Raw genomic sequence first — 17,483 nt, 5'->3', positions numbered from 1 at the left:
ACTTTCAGTCTTCACCACTCTATTAAAAATACAGCTGGTGCTTTAAAACAATGGTCCAATTAACTAACGGTGAGCCATGGGTGCGCTAATTGTCAAGGTGTTGGTCATGTATCAACTAATTGCATATCAGAACATCCAGCTGAGACAGCAATGAATGCCCAGGGCCAGATCCTGAGCCGGTGACCTTGAAGTCACTAGAGCTACCCCAATGGGCACCACAAGCAGTCAAGAGGTGTAAGCTTGGCTCCACCCCATCACAGTTTGCTGTGTCACAGCCAATCAGCATCTTCTTTCAACTGCCAGGGACTTCACAAGTCGGAAATTGCTCCCAGGTTGCGACGGATCCCTGCAGCTCTGTGAATTAATGAGACTTCGCAGAGGTAGACCACCGCGGAACCAGTTGCCCACGAGGAGAGAATATAATCAGGAGGAAATTAAAATTAAGATGAAGTGCTTAAAAAAACAAACAACAAAGAAAAACAAAACAAAAAACAAACAAACAAAAAAAACAAACCCCAAGGAAAAAGCCAAATGATCTGGATGTTGTGGTTCTTTGCTACAATGTAGCGTGCAGAATGTTTCTGGCATGTCTGAGATGATAACGCTCTCGGGCTCAGGCAAATTTGCATTCTTGTTTGAGAGCTGTGCTTTCAAGTCAAGTCATTCAGACTGGAGACAGACAGCACGTTATCTAGGCAATGCAAACCACCATTCAGCAGCGTGTGTGAGAGCTGTGGGCATGTGTGAGGGATGTAGGCATTTCTTTATACTGCTTCAAAACCCTCCCCCCTTCACACGCGTGAGAATTCCCACTGAAGCCAAAGGGACAGCGCACATCAATCAGTCAAGCAGGATTTGGCTCCAAGTGTGAAAAACCTCATCTCCTTTGAGATCTGCACAATTGGGGAACAGGTGGCCTCAGCATCATGGGTTCGGGACTGTTTCCAAAGCACGGCCAGGTGCAGCTGTGCTCTCCCCGACTCTCGTTTAGAAGAGAACACCCTGGGCAGCCAGAGATGCAGGGACAGCAGGTTGTTCCTCCAGTTAAGACAAAATTGAGCCAGGAGGCAAAGAAAAAAAAGAAAACAAAGGCTGGTTCTGATTTCCTGAGCGATCTCATACAAGTCATTCAGCCTCTTTGTGCCGTGGCTTAATAATGCTGATACCTATGGGTGTTGTGAGGCGAAAGCAATTACAACTTATGAGGTGCACTGGCCTTTTTGGAGGGAAGGTACTATATCAGATCCCAGTGCTGGGCACCTCCTGCAAAACACGGGCGGCCCCGCCATTGTCAATTGTTTGTACATGGTGCATGCGCACACATGCACTGAGCAAGAGACAGTCCTTCCCCCAAAAACTTCTCCTCTGGACACAAACGGTGGCAGAAAGGAAGGATTACTTTACTACCCCTATTGTACAGCTGGGAAACTGAGGCACAGAGCGACCGAGTGACTTAACCAAGGCCCCGGAGGGAGCCTGTGGCAGAGCTGAGTATTGAATCTGGAACTCCAGAACAGTTGCTTAACCATAGGACCTTCTCTGAGGTTTTAAACCCACCTTCTTAATTTTTATTTGTAAGGCAACAAATATCTTAAAAAACCAAAGTCCCTAGTAGATAAAATTAGCTCCAATGTGTTGCCCTTTTACATCCAGTGATTTTTCATTAAACCCAGAGATTGTGGTGTGCACAAGCCAATGATAGGTGAGTGTTATTTGTTAAATGTACTGAAGATAGGCTTACCTTTCATTTGCACAAAATCGAGCTGGTGGATGGATTGCAGCAAAGGCGCACTGTCCAGGTTTAAATCAAAGTCTGTGGTCATCCTTGGGGTTAGCGTCCCTTTTCCCCACTGGTCCTCGGTCAAGTGCACTCTCCTGATCAGAGCATCGGAAATCTGATTGCAAGAAAGACCTCAGTTATTACACGCCACTCCAGCAAGTGCTTTGTGCCCTAGAAAGAGCTGGTTCTTTATGACAGTAAAAGTCAACAGGGCTTGAAATCAAAGGCTTGCCCACGTTGAGTTTTGGCGTCACTAAAGTTTCATGGTGACTTGAGTTTTGCCATTGACTTCAATGGGGCCAGGGTGTCACCCAAGGGCTCTACCAAGGCCATTCATTTTAGGTTTAGATTTTGTACAGTACTTCAAGCAGAACCAAATCATGTATCTGGAGCTACTGAGCATCTTAGTTAGGCCAAACGAATCAATGCCATCTTATAGGGGTGACCCAATGCCCAGAGACATCAATGCAAGGGCTTTCACTGGCTGCAGTGAAAAGCCCTTCTTATGAACTATTATTGTTCTTGTGAGCCACGTATTGAGTCTGTCTCCCATTAGGGTCCTGGAGGGCTGAGTGTTGTAATATTTATTCTGGAGATACAATAAGAATCTTCCTCCAAACTCTTCTCCCAGTGTCTGTGTTCCAGTGTTCTCACAGGATGAATTCATTCCTGTTTTGCTTCCTACCTTACATGCAGCCTTCTCCAGCCTGTTCAGTCTCTGACGTCCATGTAAGATATTTTTTTCTCCTTACAGAGGGCCAGTTTCTGATGTCCTTGCTCACAATGAGTAGTAATTTTGCACAGTGCCATTGAAATCATGCAGAGAAAGGTGCTACTCACGTGGGTTAAGGGTATCAGGACCTGCCTCATAGCTAGTGCCGCTGCGTTTCTTGTGACGAACCAGCGGTACTCGCTCTTAGAGCACAGGGATACGTCTCCCTTGTTCGGTCTTAATTGACAGGTAAAATCTCTAGAAATACACAGCTAATACAGGGTCTGATCCTCCTCATGCTACAGCAGATGGGAGTTTAGCTGCTGAGTTCCAGTGGAACAGGACTGGGCCCCAAAATACTAAGGAATCTTCTTAAGATCGTGCCTATGCTAGACTGAAATTGGCAGGAAGAAAATCTCCCTAGATGACTGGGCCCAATCCAATATGCCACCTTGGAGCCCTCTTCCACACCCCACAAATCCCTAGGGTTGCATCAGCAACCTTACACTAGCTGGTAACAGTGGGGCCTGTTACACTAGAAAGCAGAAGCACCCTGCTGCTGGCCATGTCTCCTCTCCTTGGCCAGGCCCCTGACATGGCTCCTATGCTGGTGGCAGGAAGGGGATGGGGATGGGGTAGAGCTTTAATAATCCTTTACAAAGTATTTTTAGACCATTATATATATATATATAGAGAGAGAGAGAGAGAGCACGCGCGCTATTATTAAGTATCACTAAGTATATATTATTAAGTATTACTAAGTATTATCTAGTGCCTAAATACTCCTGATGGGATTGGCACGTTCTTCTAATGACAACGAATATGGACCAATCAACCTGGGGCTGTACTCCTCCGTGGTGTAGCTCCACTGACTCCATCCTAGTTACACTGGGGATGAATGTGGCCTCTGGACCTGCACTCGCTCGCCCTCGCAGTCAGCCCAGCTCTTCTGTCCAAAGGCACCTGGAAGTGAACAGCCACACACCCACCTGTAAAAACCCACTGGGGTCGTTCTCTTTGATGACCTCCAAACAGTACTCCATCAGGCCTGTGGTCTGGCGCAGCTTGACTGTGCAGTGAGAGATCTGGTCTCGTACCACCTGCAACGGGATGAAGAGAGGAGTTTCCAAGTGCAGGTGGAAGCAGTGAGGGTTGAAGGGCATGCGCCCGCCCCCAAAAGGTTAACAGGGGCTTTGCCATTGGGAACAGGATCAGACCATGAAAGGATCAGACTGAAGAACTCTGTCAAAAGACGGGAGCAAAAGACTAAAGAGAACATCAAAGACAGGAGTTAAATAATTGGCCTCCAGAGCCCTGAATCCATGAAGAGCACACAACTGGATTGGATTAATTATTCAGACTAGTGGATTAGATGTATCTCTGCTCACAGCACACCATTAATACGAGGACACAACACAGAAACAGCTGAGTTACAAATAACTGTTTACTCACTATACACAACATACATGGCCCAGCTACAGATAGACACAGTCACTCTAGTAGGGATCTAGTGGCTTCTGCAGCAGAAGACAGGGAGACCCACTAGAGGGTTTCCAAAGTATTCTAAAAGGGGGCTACCTAATTCCTATCATCCTCAGCTGGTGTCGATCAGCGAAGTGACTCTGTTTCCAAGGAAGACGTGCCTGTTTATCAGCTGAGGGTCTGGCCCTGTATTTTTAAACTAAACACATATAAACTTCAACATTATCGATTACTATTAGCAGTAATAACACCTAGTCCTTATCTAGCACATTTCATCAGCAGTTCTCAAAGTGCTTTTCAAAAGAGGTCAGTATCACAATCCCCAATGGGGAAACTGAGGCACAGATTGGTGAAGTGGCTTGCCTAAGGGCAACCAGGAGCAGAGCTGGGACTAGACCCAAGGTCTCCTAAGTCCCAGTCTAGTGCCCTTATTTACTTACAAGGCTACACTGCCTCCTTCCCCTAGTGGTGGGCCGTAGTGAAAGTAACTTCTTCCCAAATGCCAGGGTTGTCAGTAAAAATAGGGTCCTCAGACGCCTCCTTCCTTTATTTTAGGGCTACATCTTTCTCCATGAACTCTTTCCACCTCGGCAGAGCTCAGCCCTCCCTCTGCTTTGAGGGCTGCAGGTGGGAAGTGCTAGATAAGAATGAGGTGGCACTACAGATAGTAGCTGATAATGCTGCAGTTTATATTTTTTGATCAACATATAATCATGTCTTCAGTCTTGCACGGTGCTGAGTCAGCAGCACAGGGCACATCAGAGCAGGCCCTATGTTTGCAGGATGCAACCACTGGTGTCACTGGGTAAGGAGAACCGTGGAAACACATGCAAATTAATCCACAGATCTGGAGGACAGGTCAAGGTGAATTACTTAGCGCTACCCACGAATGACCAGCAAGAATCCGTCCGCAAGAACGCCTGGCACTCCACAGATACAGTCACTACCTCTCTCTTTACAGTCCCCGTAAAATCACTGCTTCTTTATGTAATTTACTCTGTGGCTCTCCAGACCATGTTCTCTATGAAGACGCATCAGTTCAACTGCAGGGGGCCCCTAGAAAGGGAAGTGCTGCATGACCCTAGTAGCAGAATACAAATGGGTGCACTGACCCTGATCTGCTGAGAAAAATAGCAACAATTTATACCAGATGCCTATACAGGCAGGAAATCACAGAACATCACCATGCTGAATCCTAGAAACAGAAACATTAACATGCCCATCTTTGACCCTTCCCCATGGTCCTTTTTCACGGTGAGTCACTGGAAAGAGTCAATCTTTCTCAGCTCTGGCCCTTGGGTCTCCTGACAGTGAGTTCTGGGAGATGGCGTCAGTGCTTACGACCGACTGGCACTTCAGGGCAAAATTCTCCCCTCTGACCTTTACTGCCAATCTCTTACCTGCCGCAACGGATTTTTGCTGCATACTCTGCACTTATTCAGCATACAGGACTTCAGCTGATGTCGATGGAAGTTTTGTGCACAGGGTACGCAAGAGAGATGTTTCGAGGAGGATAAGAGATCTGTAGCACAGGTCAGTGAGAGTAATTTTATCCTTTTGGCTGAATGCTCCAATGGAAGGTCTGAGACGTTTTAAAAACAGCCCAAAGCTTTGTAAAGTTCTCCTTTAGGCCTCAATCAAGCTAACCGATTCAGTAGATCCTATTTGTTTAATGTAGACAATACAATGTGGACAATGTTTAATACAGACAAAGCACAGAATCACAGAAGATTAGGAAGGGACCTCAGGAGGTCATCTAGGCCAACCCCCTGCTCAAAGCAGGACCAACCCCAACTAAATCATCCCAGCCAGGGCTTTGATGGGATGTTCCATCACCATATGCAGCAACAAACCATTTGAAAAGCCTGCAGTAAACGGAAATGGAGGTCACAGTTTCGCATTCATTGCTACAGTAGTTACACCACAGTGTCTATGCACCAGCCAGGTATGTGGATAGACAGCACTATTGGCAAGGTAGCTTCATCTGATGACAAGTGAAATGTATCACCCGAGCATCCTCATTGCTCAGATACCGTAAGGTGAAATGAAGCATGCGCTAAACTTCTGCCCATGTGACTGGCTGTTAAGAGTGCAATTACTCCTTCACGCCAATCAAGGAAATCTTGTGTTTCTCCGGTATAATTTAACCACCTATACAGAATTACATACCACACTGAAAACTGTCCAGAGCTCCATGTAACTCAGGCTGATATGCCCACTTATGCAGCAATGCATTAGTTAAAGGATTGCCAACAAATAATTTTCTATATAGCTCCTGATTTGTATTGACTCTCCACAAAAACCCTTTTGCTGGTTTTATCCCTCTTTCTAGGAAAACATTATATTCAATTTGATTGCTGTGAAACTGAAGCCAGAGTAATCCCCTTTGGTTTAATTCTCTGGGTCTGAATTTGCTTTCACTTACACGGATGCAAACCAGGTCCAAGTTCACTGAAGTCAGGAGTTGCACCAATGTACTGAAAAGACAACTCTAGTCTGTCCATGCACCAGCAACCCTAACCATATCAACCCAAGAGGATTCACAACTCCAGAAACAGTGTTAACTAGTGCACTGTTGAGGTAAAACCAGCAGGGGGAGCTCACACATTGTTTTTTGGTATGTTCCACCATAGCAAAGTGAAATGAAAAGGAGGACTTGTGGCACCTTAGAGACTAACCAATTTATTTGAGCATAAGCTTTCGTGAGCTACAGCTCACTTCATCGGATGCTTATGCTCAAATAAATTGGTTAGTCTCTAAGGTGCCACAAGTACTCCTTTTCTTTTTGGGAAAACAGACTAACACGGCTGCTAATTTGAAACCTGTCATTATACCAAAGTGGTGAATGCTAAAGTTTGCTTTTAATTTTGTGACAGCATGCAGTAGTGATGGGTTATCTTTCAAGGCCAGGACATAATGCAGAGAGGCTGCCCTCACCAAGGTATGGCAATTAGAAGAGCACATCAGAGTTTTGCCCTAGACATATTAAAGATTTCCCTATAATTTTGAGGAAGATGTAATTCAATGCTAATTTGACACCCAAGTGAGCTGAAACAATTACCCTGAGAGGGAGGAGCACGGCCTACCGGCCAGGCCAGTAGACTAGAGCCCTGGGTTCTACTCCTGGCTCCGCCATTGACAAGCTGTGTGACCGTGCCCAAATCACATCCCTTCTTTGTGCCTCAGTTTCCCTCCTTTGTCTATTTAGATTGTAAGCTCTTTGGGGCAGGGACGTCTCTCACTATAGGTTTGATCCGTGCCTAGCATAGAACCTCTTAGCAAAAGTGTAATATAAATGATAATATATTGCCTGTCTTCTAACACCAACCAGCCCCTCATACCTCTTCTATTCCTTCTGCCAGCCATTTCTCAAGAAGCTCCTCTGTATCCAGCCTTATGAACTGGGGTTTGGCTCTTGTTGTCAAAAAGCTGGTGCCTCATGGGGAGTGATGTTCCTGGCTCAGCCGCTGTTCTTTCCACAGCACGCTGCAGCGAGTGAAGGTCACGGCTTCCACTCACTTTGGTCGCTTGATATAGTTTGACATTTTAAATTAGCCAGTTTTAACGACAGCCCCATGCACAGCAGCTGTTTGCAGCAAGATGTGTGGCCCTAAACTCAGGGGGCTAAAGTCTGCTTTACCTTTCGGGGGAACAGTGCGTGAACAGATTTCCGGCCAGCCAAGGCGTCAGGCTGGTTTCCCTAGTCGCCGCAGACATGGCCTGCCTCTGCTCTGCAGTCCAGCTTTTTAAACCACTTCAGAGCATAGTTAGGGCTAGTTTACAATGGCCAGGGGAATCAAGCTCCTGCCTTGCCTGCACTGTAAAGGGGAAACAGAAGTAGGACTGGGACCCGAGAGTTTCATCGCCTGAATAAGCTGAGAGTAACTTGTTCACGGGCCAATAAAAATCTAATCCCGTCTATACCTTTAACACTGCTCCTCTGGGACTTGGCATCTCACTCCAAAGCCATCTCTGCGGCTCTCACCATTGTGTCGAGCATATTCACTTCATGTAAAGTCCTGAGACCCCGCATGGATTATCGTTAGCCCTTAGTTTCTTGGTTCTTTGGGGCTGATTCCCTGTTGCCTTGTAACCTGGTCTAGTCATTTACGTTGGGCAAAGTGGGTGTAAAAGACTTCTTGGGCCAGATTCTTGTCTCAGGTGCTTTGGTTCTAAACCCCTGTAATCTGACCGTCTTCAGTGGAGGTACACTAGGGTAAGTAAGGGGATGTCTACACTGCAATAAACAACTCATGGCTAGCCCAGGTCAGCTGATTCAGGCTCGCAGGGCTGAGGCTGCTGAGCTGCCAAATTGCAGTGTAGACATTTGGGCTTGGACTGGAACCTGGGCTTTGGGACCCTGCAAGAACAGAGGGTCCCAGAGCTTGAGCTCTGGCCCAAGCCCAAACGTCTACACTGCAGATTTGTAACTGTGCAGCCCGAGCCCCATGAACCTGAGTCAGCTTACCTGGACCAGCCGCAGCCACATCTTTTATCACAATGTAGACCCCGTGGCTTTCTCAGATTCTCTCCTCATTGGAAACCTTTCAGACGACCTGCTTCTGGCCATACAGCTGCTCTGCAGGATAAGAAGTCGCTGCCCAGTCATGGAACCTGCTCTGGTTCCTAAAGTGCACGTTGCCCACAAACACCAACGCCCAGTGAACGCCACCTGAAGAGACTGTGTTTTTCTCTGTCGGTCGGACCACTGATGAGCTGTGTAATCGCCGGGCCAAATGCACATAAAAGCAGCAGCCTTCCCTTCATCCCATCCCGCTGTGAAAACGCTCCCTTGGGAAATGCACATACTGCTAGGGAGGCAACAAATATGGGATTGGAAAAACAATCTTTATCTCCTAATCTTCTTTGCGACTTAAATCTTGGTTCAGTTCTTGCTGGATAATGAATTCATGGGCTTCTCCCTACAAAGCCAATGCTTTAATAATATCATCAGTGGAACCACCATCTGCTATACCTGGCAATGCATGTAAATCTCAGACGGTTTTGTTTCGGCTAAGTGTTAAATTAAGAAAATGGTTGCAAGGAGAGACTAAGGTCAGTGGCAAGCCAGTCTAACCCAGGAGCCTACTACAGATCAGATGCCCAATGCTGGTTCACATCAGGCCTTGTACTCTTCCTGCACTGCCTGTGTTACTCGCTGCAAAGCGGAGCACCCTGAAGCGTACGTGCAACAGACAATGCGAGTGACTGTACGGGGTTGCCCTGCAGAGCGCAGGCCCTGGATGCGTGCTGAAGAAGCACAAGACTGAACATGGGAATTTTAAACCTACAACATTATGCAAAGTCAAAACATTTACGGTGGTCATCAGCAGTGTGATTAGCTGGGTCTGGACCGGGTCCAACACGTTTATGAAGCAGGATTAATGAAATTCCTGCCTATGTCAATAGACACTGAGCGTTCAGCTGTGAGCACAATCGTCCTGTAACTTGGGCCCACTGCTCACACCCACAAAGCTGGACTCATCTGTGCAGGGCAGGGGAGACTGCACCAGTTTGCAACTGCAGGGCCTCCCTGTAATTCATCTGCTTGAGCAGGATGGACCGCTGGAGCTTGCATCCCCATGGAAGAGGCTGGGGGGCTCCACCACTTCAAACCTGCAGATCCCACCAGATTATATAAGGGCCTGATCCAAACCCCTCTACGGTCAATAGAAAGATTCTCATGGACTCCAGGGGGATTTGGAAAAGCCCAGAAGAGTCCAGCAACTCTGCTGCACGCATTACTTTGGAACGATACAAACCAAGGATACAAACCAAGCCTTGCTTAATTATGGAACATGCTGGGAAGAGGCTAATAGGATGTAACTGACTGGGTAAGTCATGTTGGGGAGTTTGGCAGTGCTGGGCTGGTTGGGAAAGAGTTCAGAGCAGCTGCTTATGATTTGGTGGTGATCTCTTTGACAACGCAAAGGGATTTTTTTTCTTTACATGCTAAAGGGGGGCACCAACCAGAACCCTCTGTTGCTAATTACTGCCTGTCATGGAGCATTTTTGTCAGCCCCTGCAGCGCACTACAACCTTAAAATAGGCAATTTATTCCAAAAGCTTTTCTTCCTGGTAAGATAACATTAGCTGTAATTTACATTTTAATACAGCCCCTAAAAGACAATAACATCTGCACTCATCTCTGCACAAGGGGCTGCTTTCCTTTTCAGTATTCGACACTAGGTTACTGGATTTTGCAAACTTCACTACCAAACCTTGGCCCCTCAGAGGTCCAAAGGGTGAGCTAGGCCGGAGCTACCATGCAGGAGGACTCCAGTTTAGGACACCCTGTGAGACTCCAACTCCTGCATGTCACCTGTGATCACTCTCAGGGCTGGTCTCCATGGTGCATTGGTCTGCACCAAAGGTGTGTAAATCTTAGTCTGCACTACTGTGTTATGAGCTAACTGGCTCATGCAGATCCTGCTGGTGTGCATGAAAAGTTCCCTAGTGTGGGTTAACATAGTACGGTTTGAAGCAGAACTACATTAATGCACATTAAGAAACTTTTAGCGCATGTCAGCAGTGTCCACATAGGTCAGTTAGTGTGTGATATGCTTATGACTAAAGCACCATGTAGGCAAGCCCTCGATCTCCTGAGATGATTATTGCAACATTCAGGAAGGAATCACCCTATACAGCATTAGCCAGCAGCATCATGCTTTTTCCACTAGTGGAGGCCCATCGCCAAAGACAGCCCTCAGTTTGATGGACCAATGAATTGATCTGGCATGGAAAATCTTATGTCCCTATTAGATCTGGCTGAAAAATGGCGGTGGGGTGGGGTGGGGATGTTGATTTTTGACTTGAAATTCAATACTGAAAAATTGTGGTCAAAACTAGGAAAAAGTCAATGTGGAATTTCTGCTGTGGTGCCTCGTACTCCTGTTCTCCTTTATAGACTGGGTTCTCTGGTCGGACTACATCTCCCACGATGCACCATGGTCTACTCTCTTGGAGGCAGACCCTGTGCATCATGGGAGTCCTTGGCCATTGAGCAGCATGGAAGATGTAAGCCGGTGTAGGAGCCCGGCCCATAGAGGAGAATCATAGAATCACAGAACATTAAGGTTGGAAGAGACCTCAGTAGGTCATCTAGTCCAACCCCCTGCTCAAAGCAGGACCAATCCCAACTAAATCGTCCCAGCCAGGGCTTTGTCAAGCCGGGCTTAAAAACCTCTAAGGATGGAGATTCCACCACCTCCCTAGGTAACCCATTCCAGGGCTTCACCACGCTCCTAGAGAAATAGTTTTTCCTAATAGCCAACCTAGACCTCCCCACTGCAATTTGAGACCATTGCTCCTTGTTCTGTCATCTGCCACCAGTGAGAACAACCTAGCCCCATCCTCTTTGGAACCCCCCTTCAGGCAGTTGAAGGCTGCTATCAAATCCCCCCTCACTCTTCTCTTCTGCAGACTAAATAAGCCCAATTCCCTCAGCCTCTCCTAGTAGTCATGTGCTCCAGCCCCCTAATCATTTCTGTTGCCCTCCGCTGGACTCTCTCCAATTTGTCCACATCCTTTCTGTAGTGGGGGGGAGACCAAAACTGGATGCAATACTCCAGATGTGGCCACACCACGGCTGAATAGATGGGAATAATCATTTCCCTTGATCTGCTGGCAATGCTTCTACTAATGCAGCCCAATATGCCGTTAGCCTTCTTGGCAACAAGGGGACACTGTTGACTCATATCCAGCTTCTCATCCACTGTAATCCCTACGTCCATTTCTGCAGAACTGCTGCTTAGCCAGTTGGTCCCAAGCCTGTAGCGGTGCATGGGATTCTTCCGTTCTAAGTGCAGGACTCTGCACTTGTCCTTGTTGAACCTCGTCAGATTTCTTTTGGACCAATCCTCCAATTTGTCTAGGTCACTCTGGACCCTATCCCTACCCTCCAGCATATCTACCACTCCTCCCAGTTTAGTGTCATCAGCAAACTTGCTGAGGGTGCAGTTCATGCCAGAACGTTAATGAAGATATTGAACAAGACCAGCCCCAAGACCAACCCTTGGGGCACTCCACTCGATACCGGCTGCCAACTGGACACTGAGCAGTTGATCACTACCTGTTGAGCCCAACGATCTAGCCAGCTTTCTATCCACCTTATAGTCCATACATCCAATCCATACTTTTTTAACTTGCTGGCAAGAATACTGTGGGAGACCATGTCAAAAGAATGGGAACATGCGGTACCTAAACTAAATCTCCCATAGTGCACTGCAGCGGCATTCCAAATCAAAGTATTTTGGTTTTCAGGAATTCATTTTTTGATGAAAAATTGAGAGTTTCCACAGAAAGTGGAGACTACTTGTGAAAAAATTCTCTTTACAAAATCCAATTTTCTGTCAAAAGCCAATTTTGACAGAACATTTTCGAGCTGCCTTAGACTCTGAGTTAATAAGGTGATGTTCTTGGTGCCCTGAGAGAAGCGTGCCTAAATTGTTCCCTGCTCTTAAGAGCCCCTTCTCCTTTCACTGAACATCGTCCCACATACTGAGTTGAGGAAATTCCCATATCCCACCCTTCCAGAGGGAAGAACATAGCGTCAATGGCAAAGGTTGGTCCTACAGAAAAGGGGGAGGTGGGTCTGACAGTCAGCCTTACCTACTAGCCAGAACAGAGCTACACCAAAATCTTGTGTCAAATCAAAAAGGGGTATGACGCACGAGCAAAGACAATACACTGCCCCCCTCTGTCTGCTGTTGGTAGTAACAGGGCCTGTGTCCTAGAGTGGAGAAGCTGAGCTCAGACATCACTGACTCATTATTATGGCCTGATGATGCTCCCAAGAGAGGCTGTTCCATAGTGCACTGTGATGACGGTAGTTTCACTTATCCAATGAGATTATTTTCAAAATCCAATAGCCCAACTGGAACTTTTCACAAGAAACCCTATAAATCGAAAGCAATGGGCCCATAGGGCATCACAAGGCATTTTAATAGCCAGCCAGACTGAAAGCTAAGGCCGGTTAAATTTATTGACATTTGCCTTGTCTCTCTCTCTTGTTTAAAGCTGCTGTTCATTTCTGGCTGATATAAAAATCAAATACCTAGTGCCCCCATTAACCATTAGACCAGGGGTCGGCAACCTTTCAGAAGCGGTGTGCCGAGTCTTCATTTAGTCACTCTAATTTAAGGTTTCGCGTGCCAGTCATACATTTTAACGTTTTTAGAAGGTCTCTTTCAATAAGTCTATAATATATAGCTAAACTATGGTTGTATGCAAAGTAAATAAGGTTTTTAAAATGTTTAAGAAGCTTCATTTAAAATTAAATTAAAATGCAGAGCCCCCCGGACCGGTGGCCAGGACCCGGGCAGTGTGAGTGCCCCTGAAAATCAGCTCGCATGCTGCCTTTGGCATGCTTGCCATAGGTTGCCTACCCTTGCATTAGAACAAATAAGCAAGAGGTGGGGTAAATTCTCTATCACCTGGAGTCTTTGAACCAGCCTGGGATGTCTCTTTCTACAAGATGTGCCCAAGTTCCTCACAAGTTGGGCCAGATGTGTAGGGTGAAGTTTCTGGCCTGTATTATGAAGGAAGTCAAAACAGATCATCATAATGGTCCCTTCTGGTCTTAAAATCTACAACTGAAACTAAAGAGGGGTTGTTTTCTGAAATGCAGACAGAGAAAAGGGTTATCAGTCAGGGGAGGAGGGGCGCAATGCACCTTTCATGGTACAGAACTAATGAGAGCAGAGGTTAAAATGCAGGTGGAAAGAACAACTGGAAAGATTCTGACATTCAGGCCTAACTTACAATGCCTATGTGTAATTTGTACAAAGTATTTCCAGTCGGACATGTTTCAGTGGAGATCAGAGGGGGTTTGTAACTGGAATTGCAGTGGCATTAATAGTCATCATGATGCCGGAGGTACCATATGTAGGAAACTTGAATGATCTCATTTGAGATGAGATGAGATTGAGATGACCTCTCGAGGTCCCTTCCAATCCTATGATTCTACGATTTCCATCTAAGGATTTGTAAGGTGCAGTTCCGAGCCCAGATTCCAGTGCAAAATACACAAATGGAGAACAAACCAAAAAGCCCCAGAGAAGTTAGTGCTAATAAAACAATTTAGTAAAACCAGCAGAAAGCAAAGTGGTATGAGAAGGCTAGAGGCGTAAAACCTCATTACAAAAGGGACAACTCAGGGTAAAAATAAATGTTGATAGAAAGTCCATTTACATTTGACTTCTTGAACAGGTTCCCAAGCTCATTCATTTTGCAATGTCATCTCTTTCTTCTGCAGTCCTTGCTGCCTCTCCGGATCAATGAGCCAGCTCTCTGCTCTAAGAAGAATGAGTCAGATGGCTTCTGAGTCAGGAGCCCCCAAGTTCAACTGCCTCTTACTACTGATCCCAGTCCTTACTCTAGAGTCTCTGCAGGATGGTCTCCTGCACTTGGTGTTAGTGCCGTCTCTCCATGTGCAGGCAGAATGCCAACATACTGTGTCCAAGACACTTGAAACCTTTTACAATCAATCCTCCCTCAGGCAGCAGAAAAATGAACTGTCCAGCCGTTAACCTCTCTTCATAGCTTTTCCCTCTCCCTTGTCCACTCTCCAGTACAGATCACCTCCACAAGGTGCTCAGATACCTCCCATGGGCACGAGCAAGATATAAAAGACTAAGAGATAATATGGGGACTGGAGAGTTTTTGTAAAAGAAAGCACAGGACGGTCTCATGTTAGCTGCTCAAAGGGTAACACACTGAGGCCTGGTCTACGTCAACCTAATTATGTCAGTATCCACACTTCAGCCTTGCTCCCACCAGTGTAAGTGCCGTGCTACACCGACATCACAACTCCACCTCCACGAGAGGCGTGGGGCTTCTGTTGGTGTAGTTAGGGCGACGCCGTGCCCATGCAGACACTGCGGATTATTACGCTGGTTGGCTGTCATCCTTGTCACTTTCACGGCTCCCTGCCCCCGCTGTGACATTGACAAGAAAGCCGCTCAGAGCTGGGGCCGTCACACTGGAGTGGGAGGTGGGCTCCAGCTAGAGCCCTGCTGCCCTGCAGGGCTCTGCTGGGCTGCCACCTGGGCTCCCCACTCCTCGCTGGGTGCCCTGCTGCCCTTCCCGGGTCCCGGCTCCCCACTCCCCCTTCCAAGCTGGGCTGCTGCCTGGGTTCCGAGCTCCCTGTTCCCCGCTGGGAGCCCGGCTGTACCTGAACTCCGAGCTCCCTGCTGGGAGCAGGGAGCTGAGAGCCTGGTGGGCAGCCAGGCTCCTGGCGGGGAGCTGCGTGGAGCTGAGAGTTCAGGCTCTCAGCCCCCCACACGTCAGTGGAAGCGCTGCTGGTGAGGACGTGCACTCCCGACAGAAAGGGCAACGTGGACATGAATCACCACAGTAATCGGCTGTAAGTCAGTAATTGGCTGTAAGTCGATCCAACATAGGATGACTTAAGTTTGTAGTGCAGCCCAGAGTAAAGAGGCTCATTTTAATCGTGTGAGGCTCTTTGTGGTAACTTCAAGCAGAAAAAAATACTCCACGAATCCCCCCCCCCCCCCCCGAACTCCCAAAACTCTAACATTTCAGCTTGGATTTTCAAAGAACCTAAAGGAATTAGGTGCCTCATGGGAGTTAGGTAGCTAATTGCCTTAAACTTTTTTTTGGAAAAATCTCAGCTCTAATTTCTGAAGCCAGCTCCCCTGGATCCAGAAGCATTACGTGAGTACAGGACATGAACGTATTAGCCTTTCACCTCTGGAGATCTAAGGTCATACACTGGCTAAGGTCAGGAGTGGTACAAGTTTTGTGACCACAGCATAGCCCTTAACACATATCTGTTCACGTAATCAGTCTCTCCAGGGAATCTGACAATTGGGGTTCAGGGGTGAGGACTCCAGCAGCGAGGTTAGTGTAGTTACAGGTTAAAATGCATTGAGGGCAAAAGTCATCCATCCATCCAAAGGTCAGAATGGTCCACTTAAGCCTTATTATTGAGAGCGTAAGTGAGGTAGGGTTATGCTTTGGGTTGCCCCTACATGAATTTCACCCTTGGAGAACTGTGCAGAGAAGCCTGTATGTCACTCGCCCAAACTACGGGCTTTGGACCATATTGGTCTCTTGCTTTCAGACAGCATCACATTCTGCAGCATCTTGAATTTAGAAATAAAACCAAAAGTGAGCATTAGAAAAATACAGCTTGGGGGGGGGGGGTTATTACAGCTAAGGATGAAGGGGGATTCTTGGGTGGTGATTTAAAATGATGCCCACCTCTGCTTCTCACAAGGACAGCACTTTTTGTTTCTAAAAACTAAGTCTTTAACATGGAGCACGAATAAGGAAGGGTTTGCTCTGGAAGTTCTGATCTCCACATGCATTTTGCAATATCAGGAAAAAGGAGAGGAGCGGGGGGAAGAAGAGTGAAAAATTGTCCCATTTTAGGTAATTTTCTTACAAATATTTCCACCCAGGGGACAAATGTGAGTTGGCTCTTTGGGCAAACGTGGCGATGTGCCGCTTTGTCAGTGAAATTGTGTGTCAGATAAATGCGGTCAGCTCGGAAGCCCTGTTAACACACATTCCGGAATGCTGCATGGGAACAGAAATTTTGGCTACATGGACAAATTGACCCAGCATACAGAGCAAAGCTCTGCTCTCTCGCCTCTTCCGCACTTATAAACAGAGCCACGGCACCTCTGCAAGCAGGTGGGTCTAGCAGAAAGATCCTTTCAAGAGCTGCTGCTCGTGGCAGTGCAAACTGAGTGCCAGGTGCAGAATGCAAGTGCGAGCGGTCTGACTGAGCAATGTCTTATGCCCACTTAGTGCCCATATAAATGACTGCAGGGGAAGGAGGAATCACGTCCTAAGCTGCACTGCCGAATGCTGGATATCTTCCCTCTTGACAGATTCCGTAACATTTCCGCCCTCTGTACAGCAATTCCAATGCTCCACCGTCTCCGTGCAAATGCTATTGGCTTTGTTACATGTCACAGCCCATGCCAATCACAATGCTCCCTCAGGTTCAGCGGCAGCTGCGGTCCCGTCCCCTTTGGAATGACGGCTGCTCTGTAGTTTCAAGCGCAACCCTGCTTACGTTTTGCGTTCTCTTTCCATGGCGGCGGAGTTCCTGTTTGACCCTGACAGCAGTGTCAGCCCAACCGCCATTCCTGTGTCGGCACAGCGATAGCAGAGGGCAGGCTTTGGGTCCTTTGTGTTGGGGTTAGGGTTAGGGTTAAGTGCTGCTCTCTGTGGCTGGACAGCGGGTGTTGCTGTCCACTCATGCCCCCGGAACAGTGACCCACTTTCCGTCTTTCCCAAGGCAGCAGCGGCTGCTCCCTCAATTGGTCACTGCTAAAAATGTAGGTCCTATTTCCAGTCTGAATTTGTCTAGCTTCAACTTCCAGCCATTTGCTCATGTTCAAATTTTCTCTGCTAGACTGAAGAGCCCATTCTTAAATATTTGTTCCCCATGCAGGTACTTGCAGACTGTGACCAAGTCACCCCTTAACCTTCTTTTTCTTACGGTACGTAGATTGAGATTCTTGAGTCTATCAC

The 17,483-nt window shown here is 47.2% G+C and overlaps 1 protein-coding gene across 14 annotated transcripts in view; it reads right to left on the bottom strand.

Annotated features, from left to right (window-relative positions):
* TRIM9 (tripartite motif containing 9) overlaps positions 1 to 17,483 on the bottom strand; it is a 131,090-nt gene that overhangs the window by 36,396 nt on the left and 77,211 nt on the right. For all 14 annotated transcript variants that reach the window (XM_075129998.1, XM_075130001.1, XM_075130003.1 and 11 more), the window contains exons 4-5: positions 3,482 to 3,592; positions 1,742 to 1,895 (exon numbers count right to left, since the gene is read on the bottom strand). In XM_075129998.1, the coding sequence (XP_074986099.1) occupies positions 1,742 to 1,895; positions 3,482 to 3,592 (265 nt within the window). The remainder of the gene's footprint in view (positions 1 to 1,741; positions 1,896 to 3,481; positions 3,593 to 17,483) is intronic.

Source organism: Caretta caretta, chromosome 6, assembly GCF_965140235.1.
Source record: "Caretta caretta isolate rCarCar2 chromosome 6, rCarCar1.hap1, whole genome shotgun sequence".
NCBI lineage: Eukaryota > Metazoa > Chordata > Testudines > Cheloniidae > Caretta > Caretta caretta.
The sequence above is the reverse complement of the archived record's forward strand: the minus strand, read 5'-3'. Positions and strand labels throughout refer to the sequence as shown.